The sequence below is a fragment of the Xiphias gladius genome, chromosome 5, assembly GCF_016859285.1.
Source record: "Xiphias gladius isolate SHS-SW01 ecotype Sanya breed wild chromosome 5, ASM1685928v1, whole genome shotgun sequence".
Lineage (NCBI taxonomy): Eukaryota > Metazoa > Chordata > Actinopteri > Istiophoriformes > Xiphiidae > Xiphias > Xiphias gladius.
In genome coordinates, this window is record NC_053404.1 from 14,859,705 (window position 1) to 14,878,189 (window position 18,485).

At 40.5% G+C, this 18,485-nt stretch overlaps 2 protein-coding genes across 4 annotated transcripts; one reads left to right on the forward strand and one right to left on the reverse strand.

The window, feature by feature from the left end:
- Window positions 1–101: 101 nt before the first annotated feature.
- Window positions 102–10,149, reverse strand: pcolce2b (procollagen C-endopeptidase enhancer 2b). Its single transcript, XM_040126458.1, has 10 exons — window positions 10,115–10,149; window positions 8,282–8,546; window positions 7,916–8,024; window positions 7,198–7,453; window positions 5,752–5,876; window positions 5,159–5,295; window positions 4,891–5,054; window positions 3,750–3,833; window positions 1,664–1,831; window positions 102–1,271 (listed from the first exon to the last, which is right to left on the reverse strand). Exons 1-10 carry the CDS (start codon window positions 10,122–10,124, stop codon window positions 1,141–1,143), a joined length of 1,449 nt encoding a protein of 482 aa, XP_039982392.1. The 5' UTR covers window positions 10,125–10,149; the 3' UTR covers window positions 102–1,140.
- LOC120789630 (U2 snRNP-associated SURP domain containing) lies at window positions 9,343–18,464 on the forward strand. 3 transcript variants are annotated; one of them, XM_040126452.1, is made up of 26 exons: window positions 9,343–9,452; window positions 10,296–10,394; window positions 10,512–10,626; window positions 10,737–10,861; window positions 10,962–11,032; window positions 11,215–11,303; window positions 11,450–11,485; window positions 11,594–11,676; window positions 11,920–12,085; window positions 12,178–12,389; window positions 12,790–12,833; window positions 14,503–14,607; window positions 14,711–14,777; window positions 14,937–15,100; window positions 15,254–15,416; window positions 15,549–15,628; window positions 15,748–15,835; window positions 15,946–16,083; window positions 16,186–16,375; window positions 16,470–16,550; window positions 16,705–16,756; window positions 16,874–17,018; window positions 17,141–17,251; window positions 17,346–17,473; window positions 17,609–17,818; window positions 17,983–18,464. In XM_040126452.1, the coding sequence occupies exons 1-26, from the start codon at window positions 9,378–9,380 to the stop codon at window positions 18,119–18,121; spliced, it is 2,976 nt and encodes a 991-aa protein (XP_039982386.1). In that variant the 5' UTR covers window positions 9,343–9,377; the 3' UTR covers window positions 18,122–18,464. The 3 variants fall into 3 exon arrangements, with proteins under 3 accessions (XP_039982386.1, XP_039982387.1, XP_039982388.1); XM_040126453.1 differs by having other exon boundaries at window positions 17,633–17,818; XM_040126454.1 differs by lacking the exon at window positions 11,450–11,485.
- The last annotated feature ends 21 nt before the right edge of the window (window positions 18,465–18,485 follow it).

Consider the following 18,485-nt stretch of genomic DNA (forward strand, 5'->3'; position numbering starts at 1 on the left):
TTTGTTTCCCGCTGTAAGGTCTTGTACAAAGACAGCAAAAAAAAGGGAAAATGTTACAGGAGTTTTATTCGGGCAGATGAAACAATAAAATATAAATAATATTCACAGACTTTTTCATATGAAAATATTTTTCATTTCATACCTTTTCCTTTAAAAACAATGACAGTAAATAAATGATGTATGCTGATGGCGGTGCTTTGCATCTGTAAACAAACTAAAGAGCTTTAGCTAGGAACGTCCTTGTCGTTTCGCATAAAACCAGCATAAAAATCTTTTTAAAAGGAATCATGTATATATTAAATATTGCACTTTAATCACCACATTTAAATCTTTCAAACCCTGCCCATTAAAATTAACCACACAGAAAATTAACGGCAGGCTGTTAACACCGTCATTAAACCTACAACAATCAGCTGTAACAAATCCCCTTTGAACACCAACCAGGCTTGAGATATATAAGATTATTCTGCCAGATATCGTTGTTTAATGAAGACTAAAGAATATAAAATCCCAATTTTAATTCTGATTGCACTCTACAGCCTCAAAGGGAAATAAAATTGAATGGCTGATATGGAAAATTTTTAAATTATTGATGCCATCATAGGATGTCAGAAAAGATGTGCACACTGAAAATTTTAAACAATCTGATTAATATTTGTCTTATGAAACAAGAGTCTGTGAATTGCTATGCACCCTACTCTAGGCACCTGTTACTGGCTACAGTATAATTCCCTCCTAGGGGCACAACAGGAATGTGACTACACAGTGTGCGAATGAGCTGAGAACAAGGATGGAAATTTTAACTAATTTGTTGCTGATTAATCTGAGGTTGCGAAAGAGACTAACTGACCGGTCTTTTAATAGAAGACAGAGCAGAAGTTCTTAATGTCTTCTTGTTTATTCTAAAAACATACGGTCCCCAGCAAAATTAATAAATACAAAAATCTGTGTTCCCGTTAACTGAATGAAAATGTAGATTTTGAGCTTTGTGCTGGCAGCTCTGCATTCAGATCCAGATTTGTTTTTTGTGGCCTGTGTTTATGTTGTTGAGATGGAGATTGTTTTTATGCTCAGTTGTTTCCATCCGCAGCTGAGCCTTAGGCACACCAGTCTAGTGGAGAACCTCAGAGCTTAAGGAGCTCAGCACCGCTTGTTTTTCAGAACGTTGAGTCCTTTCTGGTTCTTTGTCTTAAACGCCATGACAAAGTGGTGAGGGGCGATTTTCCCCCGGCCCTCCTCGTCCACCTGGCCCATGAAGACGTAGTTTAAGCCTGGTGAGGTCACACAAAAAAAACCTGAATGCAGTGGCGGAATGGCAGCGACATTCAGGGAGGCCAAACATCAGAATCTCCACGCGGCATATGTATACATTATGTTTATATGCATACATATAAACATATTTAAAGCTTCATCGACTGTTTGGACAGTGAGTTCTTCTGCTCACCTCACATGTGGGGCGAGCTGTATCAACTGAGTGTGACGGCACAGCAGAGGAAGCAAACTCAGAGCCATAGGTTATTCAAAACAGTCAATCAGGAACTGCATAGTGATGATCATCATTTAGATAATGATCTGTTTACTGCAACAGTGATTTCATATATCGGAAAGTATATTCTCAAGAACACTGAACCAATTTGATTTCACCAGCGTGATGTACACTCACCTCTTCTGATAAATGGGCACTTCTTGCACAAGATAATGATCTTGGTGCTCATAGTCTTTCCTGCCTGCTGGATGGCCAGACTACCTTCTTTATACACATTGATGATGGAGACAGTGGCGTACATACTTCCCCCTTTCATCACCGCCGTAATGACAGTCCCGGTTATTACTGCCATACACACACAAAAAGGTAATGGAAAATGAAATTAAACATACATAAGTACTGTACTTTACCTGCAAATATACCCGTACATTACATAAGAATACGCGTCTCCTTTCCCGAGATTCACAAAAAACAGTTCACACTCTTTTTCATAAACAAAAATAAAACCTAGACAAGGATCCAGAGAAGTCAGTGATGCAGGCTAGGGTAAATGGAATTCTAGGTCTCCTATCAGGATAGGATTTGAAAATGGGCTAACGTGTAATCCTAAGAATATAAGGCAAATGCATCAGAGAAAAGACGGCCTGAAATTTACTGTTGTGAATTTAACAAGAGACCAAGGTGTAGTGAAGGGAATCTGCTTTTTTATTGTTATCATCAATAATCTGAGAGAAATGTGAACAACGTGTGCTTACTACGCCTTAATTATTTTCTTTGAAGTGCAGCCTGTCTATAAAGATGTGATGGTGAATTAACAGCATTGCCTCTCAACATTTCCTTTCAAGCTCTCTACACTCCCCTTATAACCTTCATCCGCCCATGAGCGAATAGCCAGAAAATACAAGCACCTCCAGAATATGGCCTGGGACAAAACCAAGTTAAATGTGTGATTTGTAATTTATCCGGCAGGCAGCTGAAATGCTGTTCATCTAAGTCAATGGAGCAGAAATGGCTCTAAATTGTATACAATGCAATCTAATATAAAGAGAAAACACAAAGAAAATTAGTGCTCTCATCTACAGAATTATTTTTGCAAGACAGGAGATAAAAAATTTGAAACTATGAGAAATCATTTTACAAGTTAATTTATCAGCATAGCGAGTTCGTACTTAGTATATTCCCTGGGTCTTTTCTGTCTGGTAGTGCTAAAATTGTGACAAATGTGCAGGGTGAAGTGTCAGTTATTTCCTGTTTAGTCTGACCAAGTCTCCAAAAGTACTATAAATGCAGTTTTGTTGTTTGGACTCGCTGACCATGGAGGAGACCTGACATTTAGCGGTGACAGCAGAGTGATAGTGGAGCCAGTGGAGTGAGAGGGAATCAAGTCTAATTGAGCATGAACAGGTTTCTTTACACCGACAGTACCAATATGTCTGGACTTCACATACTGCTTGTTTCATTTCCTGTCAGGAATGAGACTATCCAGAGAGCTGCCTGTTTCAGTAATGTTATTTTGTCTGTTGCTACTGTTACATAAACCAGTGAGCTGCTTTTGACAATTCAAAGTGCATATATCGAAACATTAATAAACATTACCAAAACTATGACTTTAAATGTTTATAAACTATTTTCAGTCTGCTGTCTCATCACCTCATAAAATGTGAAGTAACAAATCGTGGGCTGATTCCGCCACTACATCACACGGGCGACATTTTCCACATGCACCACCGCGTCGCTTGCCTTTCCTCAATTCCTGATACAAATCCAAGTGAGCTCTTTGAAATGCCAGTCTAACACATGTGGTAAACATCTCCGAGAGGAAAACATCAGAGAGTGGGAGAGCAGCAAACGGTGACCCGAGCCTGAATCAACACGTTCATTTATCCACAGTTTGCCCACAGTCAGAGGCTGAGTGTGTGTGTTTACACTGGAGGTAACTGTGTCCTACTGTATACACTCCTTCACTTCCTGACAGGCTATCAAGGAAGTCTTTGAGATGCACAACGAAAAATCAGAGGAGCAAAGATAGTGACATGATCAGGACTATAAACTGTTTGTTAGGGAAGTTTTGGCTGCCAATGCAGCCACGTGGATTAAGCTGACATAAATCTCGGGAGTATCTATACTGGTTATGTTCAGACAGTGTAGGATTAGAATGTATGTAACAGTAGTTATGTTCAATAATAACACAAGCAAAGCTGGAGCATGTCAGTGACTTTTTTCTGTGGTTTAAATAAATTGCAATAAGCAGTGATGTTCTTACCGAAATTGCTGGAGCAGTAATTGCTCTCAATTGTTCCTCGTCTTTTGCATTTCTGCTGGCACAGGGCGACAGAGTACTTCAGAGCTGGGACACACACACACACATGCACCAGAAAATTCAATCTCTGTAATTTTGCCTGCCAGTGATGCAAGCATGTAAGTTATGGTTGCATCTGCTTCTACTGTGGTTTATTTACAGAATATTCTCAGTAACACAAGAGTCTCTCCAAATGAATGGCTTTCAGCTTCAGAAACAATGCACAGTGTGTAAAATATCAAGATAATGTGACAAGTGAACATCTGTTTTTAGAGTCAGACATAGTAAAGAGTCCATAAATGAAAGACTCAAGACTTAAAGGAAATACAAGATGACTTTCTAAATATTATTCTTACTGGAGAGGAAAAAGTAAGGGAAGATAAACCAACCAGAAATCATTGTCACAGTATGACATCATAACAGGGAGGCGCCAAAATAACCTGGCTTGACTAAGGGAAAAAACAACGATGTGTGGGAATTTGAGTTTGAGTATGAAAATGAGCTGTGATTGCGGCTGCAGACACACGCCCACACTGTATATGGACTTGTTTTATGTAGAGTTTACACAAGAAAATAAATGTGAGCAAAATACACAGTTTTAGCTTATGCTGTGTTTGAACATGTGCTGTTGTTGGCTGCATCTATAATGGGACTTACAGTCTTTGTACAGAGGAGAATGATGCATCACAACTGCATGTTTAATTGTGAAGATCCACTGTTTAGTTTGACTTTTTTTGTCTGACCACTTTTAACGCCTTATGAAGACAGAATATTTGTGCTTGTGTCAGCTACTTATTCAGATGTAGTATAAAGCAGCTCTGATTCAGAATTCATAACCCTAAGCTGTTTTTGAGCTTTAACTGAGTTAATTGCCACCACATTGTACTATTGCTTAGGCAGTACACTTCACTTATTTCTTCTCTTGCCCAGATCTGTTATCGCAGATTCCAGACCCCCCCCTTTCGCATTTAAAGCAAGAGATAAACCCCACATGTTGGCAAGAGAATCCAGCAGTACAAAGCCAGCATAGTATCATAGCTACATCAATAAATACAGATGTTAGAAGTCTTCTAGAGGTTTTTACTGGGTAAAAATTGCTACCTACGTATGGGCCTGGTGGTGACTGGCTGTGTGGTAGTGGTGGGTGGTATGGTGGTGGTGGGGAATTTCTTTGGTCTGAACTTGTAGTGTCCAATGAAGCCGTCCGCGGTTAGACTGAGATCTGACAGGAACTGGATTAGGAGCTGGTTCCCCTCAGAGAGCACTGGCCTGAAAAGAAAAGCAAGACACCCAGACTGAGGGTAAAGTGGGATTGAGTCATAGGATGGATGTTTGAGCGAAAATAAAATCTTCCGCATGACAGAATCACCTACGCTGGGGGGCTGTCTCCGCAGTATTTGCCAATCCTCTTAGCATCATTGATTTCTGCCCCGTTGAAAATGGAGACGTGGTCATAGCGGCAGTAGTTATCTCTTTCCACATCAAACTTCTCAAACTTGACTTCAATAATCTGAAGCAAGAGAAAGATCACAAAGAAAATCCTTTTACCACTACCACAAGCTTGTAATATGCCCTATCTGACTAAGGCGTTTGATTAAAGGCTACTCTATCATTTGTGGGATGATGTTGTCCACACCCATTACACACTGAGCTGTGTTAAAAAGACAAAATAGATAACATGCTATACATGTGTAATGCTTTATTTCATAATGCATTAATCATCCACTGACATATACTCTTGCAAAATCCAATACCAGACCTAAAAGTATTCAGTGTTAGCATGGTGCATTCAGGATCTCCTGCAGAGATCTGTATGATTATGGTTGACCTGTTAACCAGTTAACCTGTTCGGGGTGCCAATTTCCCTAGAACTCTGTTCGTTTAATGGCCACTTCCCATTGGAAAATTACGTATCAAACCTAACTTTACCAAGATGTGAAGATAAAATCTTTTTGAACATTCTGACCTGGCTCTTTGGTGCCACTATATGCCAGGAGCAGGTGACACCAGCTGGGTAGTCCTTCTCAGGCCAGTTGGGTGTTTTGAAAGACCCAGAGGGCTTGTCCAATCTGCCTCCACAGTACTGGTCCCCTGTGGAGAATTACTGAGGTTAATCTGGGGTCATCGTCATGACTATGGTTGCACAGTTAATTGGCAAAATATCATTCCTGTTTCTTGAAGGAAATGACTCAGATCTTACTTGCTTTACTGCTAAAGGCAGGAATGGTGTGTAAGTTATATGATCATGTTGTCTACTTTAAAAGGCGCTCTCATTGCCTTCTTTGTTATTATGAGCACTTTAAAAAGCAAGTCACCAATTAGACCTGTGCAGAGTGTGGTTTAAAAAAGACGACATACCTCCAATGCTGTCAAGCATCTGAGAAACACCAGTTCAATAATCACACAAACTGTTTAGACTGTCAAAGAACTTAATCTCTAAGGGCACGTTTTTCTTTGTAACATATGCTTACATTGATTTCCTTGGTTTCCTTTCCAACATGTCTAAAGGAGTACAATTTAGTAGAGTCACAAAAATAGACACTTAACAAATCGAGCACATGTTGTACTGTACAGTTTTGACAACACTCAGAGACAGCATGGCAACAGTCGATCTTCTACCACCCTTTGTGTAAGAGCCAGGCAGGCTAGTTAATAGACATTGTCCATTGCAGCTGCTCTTTGGGTACAGAGAACCAGCCATTAAAATTCAACAAAAACAGGAGACGAGACCTTGTAAGCCTGCAGAGAGGAAACAGCTATTTCGACTCAATGTGAAACGTCTGACCTGCGCTTTCTGCTGAACAGCTCAAAAAAAATTTCAGTGAGAAATTCCACATCAGAGTGTTGAGATGTTGATCTCTTTTTGTCCACATGCTGGAACCTTCAACTAATAGCCTTGTTGCAGATAAATTATATCCCCAAAGGTCACTGGCTTTTATTGAGAAAGAAAGAAAGAAAGAAAGAAAGAAAGAAAGAAAGAAAAACTACACTCCCTTTTTTTTTTTTTTTTTACTGAGTATCTTCACACCTCGAAAGTGACCACATATTTATGTAAAACCTGAGCTCCACTTAAGGAGGCAAATTTCTTCATTCTTTGTCTGGGCATTGTGGTACCATGCCATGACCTCAATGGGGCGACTCATGTTAAACAGCCTTAGTAATTTGCTCTATAAAGACTGACCCTCTGCCCAAACAGACACGCTTCCTGGGCCAGTATCAGATTCCTTTATAGAGGGAAGTCATGACTGAGACAAAATCCCACGTGGCTCTGTATTACATGCTTGGTTAGCGGCAAGATATTCTCTACATAGCCTCAACCCTTGCAACCTTGGCACCCCTGAGTAAGACAGCAACATTAAGAGGAAGCATGCCGAGACCATTCTGCCAGCTTACTCTTTCCACGTTTGCCTACCTCTCTCATTTGGGTGGGCAGCAGAGAAAACAGCCAGGAAGCCACTCCCAGCAGTGTTGGCATCAGATACCATCTGCAGGAGCATCTTGTTGCCCGTGGAAACCAGGGCTCCTGGCTTGAACGTCCCACAGAAGCGACCAAGTCTCTGCCCATTGGCGTGCCCGCTGTAAACATCCACATAGTCATAGCGGCACAGGTTGTCGCTCTCCAAGTCAATAAAGCGGAATGACAGGACCACCACCTTGCCCTCAGGGACCTGGGTGGGAATTTACAGAGAGCATTAAGACCAACTTTCACATTATTGATAGTATTGCTGAGTTATAAAATGACACAATAGGTATATACACCTTTTGGCAATATTGGTTATTGTTACTTAAGTAACGTAAAACAATGATTTCCACATGATATTACATTTACTAAACCTGTTACTTGTGCGGACCAGGTTATGAATGCAGCTGTTTTCAGCTACACCATCAGCTTGACTGTTTCAAAGTACAGTAATATAATGGAGCCTGTCAGCAAAAACTGCCTTAAACTGGCTGTGGCTGTGGTTAAGTATTTTTAGAAGGAAATTAGGAGTTTGGGGTTAGTGAAAGTGCATCATATTGTGCAGCTGTTTGATGTGTTTGTAATGAACAATTTAGCCATCAATTTTATCATTGTCATTTTCTAGGCTATGGTAAGAAAGCAGGACATTTGAATATGAAATTGGACTCACTGTGATTCTCCACACACATTTGGTATTTGGAGGGTAAACTCCTGGGTACCCCTGGCTCCCGATTACTCCAGACTCCCCAGTGATGTTTCCGCCGCATGTGAAGGTTGGTCTAGAAGGAAGGGGGGGGGGGGTTAATAAAACATCTATAAACATTAACGACAACCTGCGGTTGATTTAATACAGATTAAATTCCTCGCTGAAAGCGCCACATGTCCTGACTGGAAGCAGCCCAAACTGAATATTCCTCTAAATAGACTCCAGCTCCTCCACAGCCTAAATGGGATCTCTGACACCTTGCATACTGATAAAGCTCTCAAATTAACTGAAAAAAAGCCATTAAAGAATTAGATATAAATAAAGGTGTACCTCCGCTGAGTCTGCGCACAGACCTCTGTCAAGAACAGTAGACTCCATGCTCCAAAAATACTGCATGTTCTCCACATTGTTGGGTTAACAGAGCGGGCGCTTCGCCTGTGTTCGCCCCGTGGCATGAATGGCATTGTGTTCAGCAGCTCAAACGGTGGGGAAAAGTGCCCTGGAGTTCCTGCAGGGAGTTTCGCTAACTGCGAGCTGAAGCAGATGAATATAGCGTTTGTTCTGCGGGCTTGGAGGGAGGGAGCACAGGCTGCTGCTTTTTCCCCAAAAAAAAAAAAAAAAAAAAAAAAAAAAAACGATTACAGACGCGCCGGGAGGGTGTGGGGTCCAGCATTAGTTTCAAACGGCACCTGGCCCGAAAAACCTTGAAGGAGATGGCATGAATAAACTTGACTCAAGAAGTCATACGCGAACTTTGGCATTCCATTAACACTTGGCAGCAACTCAGTGCCTGCAGCGTACATACATACTGTAGCCTACATACTGACCGAACGTGGATTGATAGAGGACAACAACTGCGGCCTGTTCTCCTGGAAGAATGTCAATCTTACACCAGCTGACACATCATTAAAAGGGCTGTTTGAAATCGCCGTAGGCAAGTGTGTTGAAAGACACGCACAGGTAGCAGAGACCGACAACGACTGGAGAGCGATGGCATTGGCGCGATAGAGAGCGAGAGCGCCACCTGCTGGAACTATGGTCGAAGTAGCTGCTAGTACACGTTTCATTACAGCTCATCTTTACTGTATTTTTATTTAGGTATATAAACGAAAGGATTGGATACAGTTTAAGACCTTGTATTAGGCTACCTATGCAGCTATTCGGTTAAATCGGAACTAGGACACTTAAGCCCATGTAACATAAAAATAAAACAAATGGGAAAAAGATGTTTTAATTGACAATGTAAACGAGATTTTGTTTTGTCTCTCAAAAATTATTGCGATTTTCGAACACGACTCTGGTTGCGTGTTTATTTGCAAAACAAACCTGGTCACCAAAGAGTGGTAGAAAAATAAGATCAGCCATCGCTGATTCCGTGATTGACTGTGTCACCTGGAGTTTCACATTTGCAACTATCTTCTAATCGATGATCGATTTTATTTTAGTTTCACAAAAGATGGCGGACCGAACGCCTGGTGGCTCTCAAAAAGCTAGCGCTAAGGTGAATTTACCGTTTGTACTTACGTTAGTTAAGTCTCATCTTTTATAATGAAAATCTTAATAATAGTATGCTCGAACAACATTGACTAGTTACATGTTTGTAGCCTGCAGGAGACAAGAGTTGCGAGTGTGCGCAACGGTGTTAGCTAACTACCAACGCGCTAAAGCTAACCTTTAGCTCTCCGGCCACACTGGCTAATTTAGCTAAGCTAAGATAACGATTTAGCCACCACAAGCAGGACTAGTCAGGGCAGTTGAACTAGAAAGGGATATTCTTCGCACAGCTAATCGGTTGATATTAATTTAGCTAGTATTGAGAACAAAGTTTAAATGATATATGTTTGAATTTAAAGAACGTAAATTTAATATTTGGGAACTTCGGCCTTCAGTCTTAGCTTCTTTTAGTAGTCATTCGCCGCTTAACGCATTCAGTCGGTGGCGCTGCAGCAGATACCAGCTTGTTAGGCCTCTGGCTAATTTTGTTCATTTGTAGCTACTTCCCGATGTCCACCTGCAACTAAGTAGAAAATATGCAGAAAATGCAACTTGCAGAATGACCATCAAATGATTGGGCAATGGCGGCAAATTACGAGTTGACCCTATCCAATTTACAGTGTAGTGTTACTTGCGTGGTGTTACCGTAATCAACCCCGGTTAACTTACCTGTCAACATGATCACTGTCACGCTTTATAAAAACATCTGGATAATAGTAACTACTACCACTGGTGCAATAGCCATATTTGTGATGGCCTGGATGTGTTATATGTACCAACCGAGATTTATATTTCTATGATATAGTGAAATACCTGTTGGAAGTCAATTACGCTTTGTTTACATCGGCAGGCGCTGCTTGAGAGCAAACTAAAGTCTTTCAGCATTGGCAAGATGGCAGTAGCAAAGAGGACACTAAGTAAAAAGGAACAAGATGAAATAAAGAAAAAAGTAAGTATGGGCTGCCTTTTTGAGAATATTGTCTGTATATTATCTGTTATAATATCTGTGAGATGCCTCTCAGTAATTTGAAGAATGTATTTATTTAATACTCGTTTCTATCTTCAGGAGGATGAGCGGGCAGCAGCAGAAATTTATGAGGAGTTTCTTGCTGCTTTTGAAGGAGGAGGGGAGGGCAAAGTCAAGGCCTTTGTCCGTGGTGGCGTTGCAAATGCAACAAAAGGTATAGCATTTACATTATGTTTTTCCCACATGGATTGCATGATCTGGTAAGGCGAAATGATTATGCAATCAGAGTGAAATTTAGAACAAACATATTCTTTCTGCTTTCAGAAGAAACAGCTGCTGATGACAAGAGAGGAAAGTTGTATAAACCCAAGTCGCGTTTTGAGACCCAAACAAAAAGCTTCTTGCCTTTGGAAACCCCACCTCAGTTTTTAGCGTTAGACAAAAGACATGTAAGTGCTATCACGGTCAACAAGTAGTGTCTCTTATTACTGTCATAGTAAATAATGCTTTGTTTACTCCGTTGATAATATGTCCACATCTGTGTTACAGCCTTTGAAGAAAGGAAATGAAAAAGAGAAAAAGAAGAGCAACTTGGAGCTCTTCAAAGAAGAACTTAAACAGTAAGCTTTTTTTCTTCTTCTTTTTTTGTTAAACTGAATTTTTACATTTTAATTGTTTTATTGTGGCAGAATGTAACAGTTCTCAGGTTTTATAGTGTGGAACGTTGCAGAAAAAAAGTACAAAAGTTGCAGTCATTTGAACATAGATTGTACTTAATTGTACTATATGCTGTTTCCTGCAGAATACAGGAGGAAAGGGATGAAAGACACAAGATGAAAGGACGTGTTAGTCGTTTCGAACCACTCTCGGGCATGGATGGACGACGCTCAGGTAAGTTTCTTTAAGCTGCATGACTGTTTTCCATGTACTAACTTGGCCTGAAATGGTCCTGTCCTGCACACCTTAATCCACTCCCCTACCCCTTTGTCCACTTTTGCCCTGAAACAAAATTTATACTGCTTTTCTGCTTCTTTTAGCGGATGGTTCTTCAAGAAGAAACCGTCCGTCCAGTGGTAATTTTGACTTAATATAGTGGTTGTGAATACCTTCATCTTGCTAAGAAAATATGTTGTCCTGTCAGAAAACAATAGGAAATTCTTCTGTCTTCTCTGTCTCTGCAGTTTTGGATGATTGTGCACCAGGCTCCCATGATGTAGGAGACCCATCCACCACTAACTTGTACCTTGGAAACATCAATCCACAGGTTTGTATCCAAACATATATGGAGTGGAGAAGAGAGATGCCACAGCATTGACTGACAGACCTTTGCTGTGAACAGGAGGATTTGATTTGAGCCTGTTGCTTCGCCTATGGGCTGACTCTAAATTCCAAATAGAAATGTGCTTCTTATGCCTTTAATTTAAAAATGGTTATGTAATGCAGAATTTACCCAGTTTCCATTTATGAAGTGGTTATTTTCTCCGTCTATATCTTGGTTATTTTGTAGATGAATGAGGAGATGCTGTGTCAAGAGTTTGGCCGATATGGCCCACTGGCCAGTGTGAAGATCATGTGGCCGAGAACAGACGAGGAGAGGGCTCGGGAGAGGAACTGTGGCTTTGTGGCTTTCATGAACAGGAGGGATGCTGAGCGAGCACTCAAGAACCTAAATGGTACAAAGCTATGTTTCTTTATATGATATAAATAGATGACATACCTGTGGTCTTTCCAGATCTTGTAATATATTTTTTAATGGCCATTACAGGAAAGATGATAATGAACTTTGAGATGAAATTAGGATGGGGCAAAGGTGTGCCCATTCCACCCCACCCCATCTACATCCCTCCTTCCATGATGGAGCACACACTTCCACCACCTCCCTCTGGCCTTCCCTTCAACGCACAGCCCCGGGAGAGGCTAAAGAACCCCAATGCTCCTCTGCTTCCTCCACCTAAAAACAAGGATGAGTTTGAGAAGGTAATTCAACATGTCAGCCCAGGGTTTTCTCATGGGTTATGGCAGTGTTTTGTTAATTCTGCTGGTAAGATGCTAGCCTTTATAATGAGCAGCCAGTACAGGTATTAATCCTAGTCTCTGTAAGTAATAGATTTGTCTTGTTCACTGAATTAAATTAGTTGCAATATATATCAAAGTGTCCGTATAATTAAATGTTAGTTTGTGGAAAATGCTCAGTGTTAGAGAGGTGTTTATGGTTAATGGGGTGTCAGAGCTGTTTGGCCTTTAGTAAAACTGACAGCAGTAAAGGAAAGTTGATGTCTTTTTGCACTTTTAAATGCATTTTTTATATTTTTCACCTGTTGCCTTTTTAACAATACTCACATTCTATGTTTATTATCTGATGTGACTTCATATACAGACTCTGTCGCAAGCCATAGTCAAAGTGGTTATCCCAACAGAAAGGTACATGTTTTTCTTTTTTTAAATTGGTGTACAAACTTAGAAAAAAACATCCCATAATGAAGCTAAAAGTTTGATCAGTTGATCACTGCATGCTACAGGGGGCTGGTCAGTGTGGGTGAGCAATGGTTGAGACAATTGTACAATGTCTTCATATTAGTACATAGAATACAGACTGACAAGTTTGTTGTATACCTTGCTCTTTCACATCCCACCATCATTCATATTTCCTTTTTAAATATCTAGTGACACGTCATTATAGAGCTTATGTAAAGTGCTGTTTAGAGAAAGATCATGACTTAAGTCCATCACAGTTCCATTCCATACATCGACATTTAATTGTATTGCTCAACTTCAGTGACATGATACTCTGCCACATATATAGCCTGTTGATTCTAGATCTGTAGTTGTGAAAACCTGCTCTCTGACCATTGCTCACTCAGACCGTCTACCCCCTTGGCCTCTGTCACCCTATCGGGAGCTCAGTAATTCTGGCCCCTGCTAACAAATCCAAACCTGCCAGCATTAGTCTATATATGACCTTTGACATTGGCCTTGGTGAGCAGCACAAGTTGAACTGTCTGCAGCAGCGAGGGACCTGAAAAGCATCATGGGATGGATTGGGAAAGTATACTGAATTTTACCCCGCCATTGGTACGATCAGCTCCAATACAAGTAAATGTGATCTGTGTTGTCAAATGAAAGACATCCTTTGTCTTGTTGGCCACTTTAGGCTAATTGTATGCATTCTGCACCATGTATCTCTCCAAAATTGTCGCAAAAAACCTTAGTGATCCCATTTGCACTGTATTCAGTCATTACCAACTGCACCAGTAGATAACCTGTTAAGCCTATTTAGGCCAACAGTCCTATACTGCTTTGGTTCTTTCTCACTTCACATTAGTTAGGAGATGAGTGGGAATTGAAAGACACTGCATTGACAAAAATGTTTCAGATAATACAGTGTCTTGTCAATGTCTCGCTCCTACTTTCCCAACTTCTTCAGCTTCATTAGTTCCCCATTTTGTGAAATTTGAATCTAGGAAGTTTTCAAAGAAAGGGTTAGGGCAGTGCAATGTAATCAAAACCTGTTGCACTGTAGCCTTAAAGAACATAGGCATGAACTTGATCATAAACTTTGTAACAATTTATACACAGTTTAAAAAAATTCAGCTGTTACCTAATTTGATCGTTAATTATTTATTAATATGAATGTTTTACTGTCATCAGTTGTGATTTTATACGATTTGGCAGCATTTATTCATTGATGATCTACATAGGCCCAGAGGCATTGTCACAGTTGCACTTAATTTATGCCTGGTCAAGTGACACTCTGACATTGACAGTTTTCTGTTAAGAAATGTCTTATTTCGTCCTTCATTTAAATCTTAGCAATCTTAAATCATTAACAAATATATAGTGTGTATCTTTGGCTGAGTCATTTAGGCGATGTCTTTTGCCAGGTATACTATTCAATTATAGCCCACTGTGCTTGGCAATAGCAGCTATACTCTGCAGTACTTCTTTGTGAAACCTGCATTATGTCTTTGGTAAGGCTGTTTTGAGTGTCAAACCACCAAGCATAAATTAATATTTCATAGGAAGGCTTTTTATAGCACTCAAAAGTCAGGCCAGTCTGAATCCGTTTGCTTTAACTGTGTTTTTCTTGTAGGAATTTGCTCTCTCTCATCCACCGAATGATCGAGTTTGTGGTGCGTGAAGGCCCAATGTTTGAAGCCATGATCATGAACAGAGAAATCAACAATCCTATGTACAGGTAAGGGCAACTGCACATTAGGAATGTATTCATTGTAATCATTCTGGTAGTTAAAAGGCTGTTGCTGAGTAATGATGTTTTTTTTTCGTTCTTTTTCTTCCAGGTTTCTATTTGAGAACCAGAGCCCAGCACATGTATACTACCGGTGGAAGCTGTACTCCATACTACAGGTTTGATTTCTATGTTTAAAGATTGCTTGAGTTCAGCACAAAAATGTCTGTGGCATCCAGCCCACATGGAAGAAAAACACAATGTTCTGGAGTCACAGTCCAGCAGTTTTTTTTGTTTTGTTTTAGTTTTATATTTACAGTAAATTATCACTTTGTCAGGGTGAAGCACCAGCCAAATGGCGAACAGAGGACTTTAGGATGTTTAAAAATGGCTCTTTGTGGCGTCCGCCTCCTCTTAATCCCTACCTTCATGGTCCTTATGATGATGGTGATGAAGAAGACGAAGAGGAGGAAGCCAGCAAGAAAGGCTGTTTGAAAGAAGAGTAATACTTACTTATTCATGAATTTCAGCATAAATTGTTATAAGTATAGTCATAAAGTGCATAATAATAATTCATATAACTGTTGTATTAAAATGCCCCGATGTTAATATAACTGTAATTAGAATTCTTTTTAATTGTCCTCCATCCCTGTAGAGAGCGGGACAAACTAGAGGAGATGCTGCGTGGTTTGACCCCCAGGAGGGGAGACATCGCAGAAGCCATGCTGTTTTGTCTCAGCCACGCCGAAGCAGCTGAAGAGATTGTGGAATGTATCACAGAGTCTCTCTCCATCCTCAAGACCCCTCTTCCCAAGAAGGCAAGTCATAACGCAGAGCCTTTGCTACAAAAAAGGCCTGTAATTTCAATGAATGTCAAACTTTGCCATAGACAGTTACCTAAAAACATGCTGGTATAAAAGTCATTTACATTTTTCTCTTTGACATTTCAGATTGCAAGGTTATATCTTGTTTCTGATGTGCTGTATAACTCTTCTGCCAAAGTAGCCAATGCATCTTACTACAGAAAATAGTAAGTTGTTTAATTTATATACTTTGACTCTAATACACAGTGCTTTCAACTTAACATTAGGATACCTTAGTTACTAATGTTTCTAATTTAAATAATTACTCTTTCCCTGTTCTCACCAGTTTTGAGACGAAGCTCTGCCAGATTTTCTCAGACCTCAATGCAACATATAAAACAATACAGGGGCACCTTCAGTGTGAGAACTTTAAGGTACCAAAGGTCAATCACTTCTTGTTCAGTAAACTTAACATGTTGGATAATTTCCAGTTATTGACACAGGTCATTCAGCCATGCATGTCTTGTTTTCTTCTTTGTGGCAGCAACGAGTAATGTCGTGTTTCCGGGCATGGGAGGACTGGGCTGTATATCCTGACCCCTTCCTTATCAAGCTGCAGAACATCTTTCTGGGTCTAGTTAATCTCTCTGCAGAGAAGGAACCTGCTGGTCAAATTGTCGAGGCAAATGATTTAACAATACTTCACTATTGTAATACTTTCAAAACCTATCCAATCTATTACTAAAGTCGTTTCTTGAATATTTTTGTGCCATCTTTTCCCCAGGCTGAGCCAGCAGAGGACATTGACGGGGCTCCAATAGGGGAGTATGTAGATGGCACTTCACTGGAGGATGTAGATGGGGTGCCGATTGAGCCAGGACCTATCGATGGGGCTCCTATTGATGGAGCACCCCTGGATGACCTAGATGGTGTTCCTATCAAACCCATGGAAGAAGACATAGATGGAATACCTTGTAAGTGATGCAGACTTACATAGGATGTTTTATGTGTTGTACTGTATTCAGCTCTTGAACAATGGCCAAGTTTCTTATTTTCCTGGTTTTATAGTGGATCAGTCCAAGGAAGCGACCTTCAAGGTAGCGCCGTCAAAATGGGAAGCAGTGGACGAGTCAGAGTTACAAGCTCAAGGTGAGACCTTTAGGTGGCAAATTACTCAGTTGTATCAACATTGTTTACCCAAATTACTGTATAGGAGTATGGATAATATGATAGTCATACATGTGAAGTTGCCATTATATTGACCTTGGTGCCGCTTCTTAATTGGCTTGTGATTGCTCCTCAGCTGTGACAACCTCAAAATGGGAGATATTTGAGCAGCCAGAAGAAACAAAAAAGTGAGTTTTGTTTGTTTTTTGTTTTCCCTATCTTTTAGGATAATGCTCTGTTCTGTTACACTGCATATACCTTGGTGCACCCTTAACCTTTTTTGTAAACTGTTTCCAACTCTGAAGAGATGAGGACAGTGATGATGATGACAGGAGCCCTCACTCTGAAGATAATCAAACCTACTCCAACCCCATCAGAGATGACTCAGATATTAAGGCCAAGATGTCTGAAATCAATGAGGAGAAACGCACCAAGCTCAGAGAGATAGAGGTACTTTACAACTACCGCAAATGCCCATACAATGTATACCAAGATATATTATTTGTGGTGTTTTGTATGCACAAGAAATTCATCGTTTTGACCATTTTCCTTTTCTTGTATTGTTCACCAAGGTTAAGGTCATGAAGTTCCAGGATGAGCTGGAGTCTGGGAAAAGACCAAAGAAGCCTGGTCAGAGTATTCAGGAGCAGGTGGAGCATTACAGGGACAAACTACTACAAAAGGTACTGAATTGGGCTCTGAAAATTTTACCAAAAATGATACTAAATACAGGAAGTAAAATTTAAATTTGGGGTCACTTATTTTCTCTTTCTGTAGGAAAAAGAAAAAGAAAAACTTGAACGAGAGAAAGAGAGGGAGAAGAAAGAGAAGGAGAAAGCTGAGGCACGGTTGAAAGACTTGAAGAAGGAAAAAGAGAAGGAGGACACACCAACCAGGAAAGAGAAGTGAGATAGCCATTTGGCAGGTTGCAATGTGTAGTGTGAGGTTCATTAATGTGTAATAGTGTAGTTCTAGTATTTCAGAGTGTGCTTCATAAAAGTGATAAATCATGGGATTTTTTTTAATTTCCCATCTGACAGATATTTGTCCCCTCCGGTTGCTAGGAAGCGGCGTCACAGTGGGTCACCCAGTCCAACCCGGAGTAGTAGCAGACGAGGCCGGTCATCCTCGCCCCGCTCAGAGCGGTCAGAAAGATCAGAACGTTCTGACCGATCCTACTCTAAAGACACATCTTCCCGCTCTTCCCATAAAGATTCCCCTCGATCCAGCAACAAAAAGTCCTCCAAGAGGTAAGACAATCTGTCAACTGCAACAACTGATGGTGGTAAGAGCTTGGTCTTGGTTTGTACCCCTACATTTTAACATACAATCCCCCCCAAATATTAATTGCAGTGCGGTTATGGAGGTTAAATTGTAAAGATGTAATAAAAGTGTTGTATGTTTGTCTCACTAGATCTCCCTCATCACCTCGCACACCAAAACGATCCAGAAGGTCACGCTCCAGGACGCCCAAGAAATCAGCTAAGAAGTCCCGTTCCAAATCAAGGTCTCCTCATCGGTCTCACAAAAAATCAAAGAAGAGCAAACACTGACACGTCTTTTCCTTTAACCTCCTCCCCTCCGTTGCTCCGTGTTGTATAAAAGATTGACAGTGATTTGGCAGCTGAAGATCTCTGCCCAAATGTTAATGTATAGACTGAAGAGTGGAGGGTGCTGCATGGGTTGCCATCTGGTGTATCAAATGGATGGGCCATTGCTGTTTTATATTGTACAAAAAAAAAAAATTGTGCTTGTGTGTCCTGATTCCCATCCACCTCCCAGTGGAATTCATCCATGTGGTAGACCACACCCATACAGAGTGTGATGACAATAGTCTTATATTCATGCTGTCATTTTCTGTTTTTGTAGTTCACATTAAAAAGAATTCCTAATAAACAAGTGTCATTTTTAATCAAG

What these genes read in the sequence shown, in the direction of transcription:
- LOC120789630 (XM_040126452.1), top strand. Translation starts at nt 9,378, where the DNA reads ATGATCGATTTTATTTTAGTTTCACAAAAGATGGCGGACCGAACGCCT. An exon ending in CTCAAAAAGCTAGCGCTAAG is followed by an intron (nt 9,453 to 10,295) that starts GTGAATTTACCG and finishes TTACATCGGCAG; the next exon opens with GCGCTGCTTGAGAGCAAACT. An exon ending in TTCAAAGAAGAACTTAAACA is followed by an intron (nt 11,033 to 11,214) that starts GTAAGCTTTTTT and finishes TGTTTCCTGCAG; the next exon opens with AATACAGGAGGAAAGGGATG.
- pcolce2b (XM_040126458.1), bottom strand. An exon ending in TGCCCACCCAAATGAGAGAG is followed by an intron (nt 5,877 to 7,197) that starts GTAGGCAAACGT and finishes AATTCTCCACAG; the next exon opens with GGGACCAGTACTGTGGAGGC. An exon ending in TGCGGAGACAGCCCCCCAGC is followed by an intron (nt 5,055 to 5,158) that starts GTAGGTGATTCT and finishes TTTTCTTTTCAG; the next exon opens with GCCAGTGCTCTCTGAGGGGA.